At 40.7% G+C, this 6,000-nt stretch overlaps 1 protein-coding gene across 5 annotated transcripts in view; it reads left to right on the plus strand.

The window, feature by feature from the left end:
• The window catches only part of LOC126106779 (zinc finger matrin-type protein CG9776-like), a 268,248-nt gene extending 263,440 nt beyond the window's left edge, over positions 1–4,808 (plus strand). For all 5 annotated transcript variants that reach the window (XM_049913158.1, XM_049913157.1, XM_049913159.1 and 2 more), the window contains one exon: positions 1,606–4,808. In XM_049913158.1, the coding sequence (XP_049769115.1) occupies positions 1,606–2,304 (699 nt within the window). In that variant the 3' untranslated portion in view covers positions 2,305–4,808. The remainder of the gene's footprint in view (positions 1–1,605) is intronic.
• The last annotated feature ends 1,192 nt before the right edge of the window (positions 4,809–6,000 follow it).

A 6,000-nucleotide genomic window follows, 5' to 3' on the forward strand; every position in this document is an offset into this window, starting at 1 on the left:
AGATCAAATCCAGCTTTAACTTTACTTAAAGGTTATGAGGGTAGGGAATGATTATGTGAATTTAGAATCTTTAATCAATGATGTAGACAAGTGTGATAAGAAATAAAATAGTGAATCATCCTTGGCTGAGCTGCAGTGGTTCAACTTACTAAGATCAGGCAGAACTGGAGGATATCCAATACGACGAAGATGCAGTTGGCGTAATAGTTGTTGTTCTACCATTGCAAGACCTAGACCATGAAAGCTAGTGACAAGAGCCCAACTGGTGCCTTCGAGATGTGGTGTTGGCAGAAGATATGCATACCGTGAATGCAAATGAGAACTGATGCTTCGATTATAGGAAACGTAACGTAACCTAACCTAACCTAACCTAACCAGCATCACAGAAGTTTATGTTCCCGTGTCAACCAAAGATACTTCCAGATCCTTGGGCTTATTTTGAGAAGAGAAGGGGTTACTTTGGAAATTTGCAAGGCAAAATCGGAGGCAGAAGACCAAAGGAGCAGTAAGTGTTCGGTTGGATCAAGCAAAAAAGATACTGGCCTACGTCTTCATATTATATTAAAAAGAGGTGAAGGTCATTGTGGATAGAGACGTCTCATCAAAGATTTCATTATTGAAGACGTGAATGAAGAAATGAGGCCATGAGACACAACAATGAGTAAACCAACTAACGATGGTGGTGATCTGCGAAGATGAAGAATAAAGCAAAGCGCACATATTTGATTGCTGATATATATTAGGTAAATGTCAGTATTGCTGAGATAGTTGTCATGAGACTTTTTGCAACTATTTTGTAATTTGAAATTTATCCTTTATTTTTATCATCTCAGTTGCTCTTTTAATTTTTATGCTATGCCTATTTTCAATCAGTACTGATCATCTTCAGATTTGTGTAGCTATGCAAGTAACCTGTCATATCCATATGAAAGTACTCATCAGTATAGTGTATAATACCACACAGAAAGGATGGGTTGCTTAGTAACCACATAGATCAATACTGATAAAAACTAGACATTTATAAAATAAATATTAAAATGGATAAGTGTGTTATTAGCAATTTTGGCAGTATTGTGAATGATGCAAGGCATTATCAATTTTGTGAAAGCTTCACTTTTTTTGTCACATAGGACTGGTGTTAAAAGCTAGCAGTGAAACTGAGGAAAAGTTGCAATGTGCTTTACAAGTTGCCAGAATAAACAAGTTCTTGTGTGTGAATGAGAGGACGTAGTTTCTAAAAAGTGCACTGCATTATATTTTTTATGAAAGTAATGGTGTATTGATAGTGAAGCAGCCAGTGGTTTATTCAGACAAAATGTGGATGTATACAGTGTCACTGTGATCAGATGTGATAATGCTTAAACAAAACTAATGATCACTGTTTAGTTGCTGTATTACACACAGCATTGGCATATTGCTGTGTTGCGTGTGACAGTGCTCCACTTATAAGAATACTGGAGTTCACACACTTACTACTTACAGTCCCTGTCACTTGGGCATAAATGTAACAACTGAGTCCTCAGTTTGCTTTTTGGGGTAATATGTTGAGAGATTATTTGTACATTTTCAGCTGAATCAGATTACTTATTTCAAAATATTTCACAGGAGGCCCTAAATATCTTATTCCCTGGACAAGACGAAGGAAAAGAAGGGGAAGGCAAGGACAGTCAACAGCAGCAGCAGCAGCAGCAACAGCAGCAGCAGATGCCACTCGGCATGCACCCTCACCAGCCACCGCCGCCATGGGGACCCCACGTGATGCCGCCGCAGATGGGCTACGGGCCGCCTCCGGGCCAGATGATGGGTCCGCCTCCCGGGATGATGGGACCGCCGCCTGCCATGATGGGACCCCCTCCGGGCATGATGGGACCCCCTCCGGGACATCCTCCAAACGTGATGCCTCCACCTGGGATGTACGGACCCCCGCCACCGGGGATGGGAGGTCCTCCGCCCCCCGGTGTAGGCGGCCCCCCACCCCCCGGTGTCGGCGGGCCCCCGCCCCCCGGTGTGCACGGGCCACCCCCCACCACAGCCAACCCCCAGTACGGGCCACCCCCCACCTCGGGCAGCCCCCAGTACGCACCACCCCCTGCAGTGGGTCCTCCACCCGGGCTGCCGCCAACCTCGCAGCCCCCCACATCGCAGCCCCCTCCGACAGCAGTGCCGCCTCCGCAGCATATGGGTGTGAGGCCCCCAGGTGCTCCCCCGACGAGTGTGCCGCCACCGTACCTGGGTCAGATGAGCAAGGAGGACCTTGCTATGCTCGGCATAGATGCCGAGGACATGGCGGCACAGACATTCTGATGCAACTGGGACCTTCCCCGGCGAAGAATGGTTGCTGCCAAACTTTTGCCGTACGTGCTGAGGAAGTTGTCCTGAAGGCTCGAACTGATGTAGTGTATAATGAAGTGTTGTTTTGTAGATTTATCACTATAAAACGGCAACTATTGTCTCTGTTCCTATATCTGTCGTCTGCCGAGGGTTGTACGTCCAAACGATTCTCTGAAAGGAAAGAGAGCAGTCGGAATGCATAGTGTATGCTGTACTACTTGTCAGTTAACTTGAAACTGAGAAGAGTGGATAGGCCTAAGAGACTAGATTCTCGGATGTGACACAATCATTCAATGAAAATGGGTGGCAAATGTATTTGTTGTAGCCAATTATTTCTCTAAATCTGTGCTTAAAGATGTGTAAAAGTTGTAAAGTATTTCTAAAATTGTGAATTTGACATGGAATTTGTACACTTCCACTGCCATCAAGCCTGAAGAACTAACCTACAATCAACATTTGTGTATTCCTTGATGTTAATGTTGTACTACTTGTTTATGCTTTGATCTGAATGTACTGGGTTTGTAGTTCCTGTGGGCAACAATAGTAAACAAGAGATTCACTTGTAGAAACCCTCTCCCCCAATTCCACTCCAACCTTTTGTGTGAACAGCAGGTGAGTACTTAACATTCAGCAGGTAAATTCCAAGTTCTGTTGATACACATGTGCAGAAGTAGGAAAAACTGTTATGTTTGGAACTGTTGGTTCCTTTGTCAGGAAAGAAAGGAGCCTAGGTTAAAAAAGTTAGAAAGTTTGAGCAGGTCACTCGGACTGCTGTTTTAGTGGCCTACCACAACTTCCCAATACTTCAAAGATTAACCTTTTTCCCTCTCTGACAGATGAAGTAACAGTTCCACAAGCTAGATAAGTTTGTTTTCTGCTTCTATATGTGTCTTGGCAGTATTTGAGTTTTCATCTCTTGAAGATAGGTAAGTCTTTCTGTCATTGTAATTTTACAGCTTTCTCGTGTGGATATTTTGATGGCATTATTGATTTAAATCCAGTCACTTTGCTTCCAATATTTTGTGCTGTGCAAAGGTCTGATAAAAAGGGCAATGTCACATGTTTATTTCTCATTCTTCTCGAGAGGATGTCGTGTTATACGCTGCAAGTAATAAAAAAATTATTTCTCTTAGTCAAAGGTAAAGATGTGAATCATAATGTTTTACAGTGACATGAAATGGATGCAATATGACAAGCTGCAGTTCTCACCTCTTACTATGAGGTGTACTGCTTCAAAGATAACAAATTCCAGCAAGATGTAATGTCCTGCTAGCATTGTGTTGAAGTTATAAGGTCGGACTACTTTGAGAAATCAGAAAAGTTATTACATAAGGTATAAGTGATGAAAAGTCTGCTAAGAGTTGTTTCTCCAATCTATGATTGGCCCATAGGTCAGTTAATAAATATGATAATATTTGGTATTGGCAAGCAGTTTCTGACAGTTTATTGCACCACAGTGTTATGTGGTATAAATATATTTTTAGGTACTTTAGAATAAATAATAAAATGTGTTATTAGACAGCTGGCCCTTTGTACATACATTGCATGTGTCTAGAGCTTGTTATATCAGACTAAATGGTTTATTAGATCTGTACTGTGGGTGTATTTAATTTAACTCTTAGAAGGATTTCTATTCTACCTATAAAGTTGAAAATCACACTTTATGGAAAGTGGTATATGGGACCCAGAGATTGTCTTTTTATGTAATGCCTTGAGTCCCTTGTATAATGTCAGTGACTATGTTAAATAGCCCAAATCTCCTTTCATATTTCCTGTACAGTTCCGACTGTATCATTTGTTTTTGGATGTGTGAGAACATTATTTAGTGTGAGAAATGTCAAACTGTTGATAGAGACTTATTTTCTGCTCCTGTACATCATGTAAGCCAGGAGGGGAAGGAGACAAGTGATAAAAATCTGTAAAAGCGTATATTTGTGTACTTGTGTGTGGTTGTAACAGTGCAGTTCCAGGACCAGAACATTCTAAGACGTCCTGGTTGGCCTGATAGTTAGTGAAAGAATAATTCTCAAGTATTACATAATTTCTTATTTCTATGTTATTTTTGTTTATTATCTGCCTTGTGTAGAAATTGTCATCTGGAACAGTAAATCTCTATTATCTGTTTTATATGTTCTGAGTTTGAACTTTCAGTATTTGAATCATTCAGAGTTAACACAATTTTCATTTTATTGTAATTACTTGTGATGTAACTTTACTGCCTTTTTGTTCATCTGTAGCTTCATAAATAAATTTTTTAAATTGGAGTCATTGTTTCAGTTAAAGATGTTGATGTTCCTCAAGACAGTGATTTAAGTGTGAAAAACAACCTTGTTAATGATAAGTAGCCCTGTAAAGTGATCCTTATTTGCAGAGGATTTGTCAGTTTCTGCTCTTCTTCCAACATTTCAGTGAACACACACAAGATGGGACTAGCTGTTAAGAATTTGGATAAATGAGAAGGCAGGAGGACAATAAAGAAAGGTTTTTTGAAAAATCTGTGTGTTGATTTTGGCCTTTCCAAATGTGTTTTTAATTTGCCAGGACATGAAGTGAGAGACACCAATGTAAATTTTGAAGATTCGATAAGGATTGTGGGTCTCATGTATTATAAAAGAAACTAAATTGGTTGCCGCACCTGAGAGGGGTCTGAAAACATGGTGTCTCAATGCACTTTGTATTTTGAAATGTATAAGTCACCTGACAAGGAATGGAGAGAGAATGTCCACTCGAGTTTTATACAGCCTTTGTATGATCCTGCCTCAGTTGTAGTTGAACAGCATACGGTTCTACCAGGCCGTTAACTCGAAGATCCTCAGCGTGTCTCATTGTGAGGGCATTGGGCTGGTTGGAGGGGTGTTTATGATTGGCCCTCTCACCAGTACTTGTGCTGAGGCTGCCCACACAAAATTTATCAGATGGCTGGCTCAAAGTTGTCTAAATGCGGCCTTGAACATTTGTGCTGAGGCTGAGGAACCACCACTTAATATCAGGTGTCAACTCCTCGTGGCACAGTAAGCATATAAAATCCCTGCCCTACCACAGCCCTCTGTACACTATTCATTTCTTGACCATCTGGGGAGTAACTTTTTAGTGATTATATTCAAGCAACAAGGTTCCTTGGGACTCACGCAAAGAGCAACCTTTTAAGGATTGGTGTGGCAAATATTACTGTTTTGTTAGTTAGTTGCATGTTCCATGGATCATTCTGCACAACAGATCGTAATGATGTGAAACGAGTCATTTTGCATCCACAACGCAAAGTAATTTGTGCTTACTGTCTGAGTGAATATTTCTCCCTTTCCAAGGGATGGGGGGGGGGGGGGGGGGAACACATTACTGAAATATAAATTCCTCTGTGGAATAGAAGAAGTTGTCAAGGAGAAACTTTCTTAGTTTGTTTTCAAATTTTGCTGTGCTGTCTGTCAAGACATATCACTGGGTAAGCGGTCAAAAATTTTTCTTGCAGCATTGTACACTCTTTTTGGTGCTAGAGACAACCTTAATTGAAGTAATGAATGTCATTTTTCCTTCTGGTATTGTAATTATGTACATTGTTGTTCCTTTTGAACTGTCATGGATTATTTACAACCACTTTCATGAGGGAATAAACATAGTGTAAAACAATGGTCAAATTGCCCAACTCATTCTACAGATGTCTAAAAGATGATT

The sequence above is a fragment of the Schistocerca cancellata genome, chromosome 10 (assembly GCF_023864275.1).
Source record: "Schistocerca cancellata isolate TAMUIC-IGC-003103 chromosome 10, iqSchCanc2.1, whole genome shotgun sequence".
In the NCBI taxonomy this organism is placed as follows: Eukaryota; Metazoa; Arthropoda; class Insecta; order Orthoptera; family Acrididae; genus Schistocerca; species Schistocerca cancellata.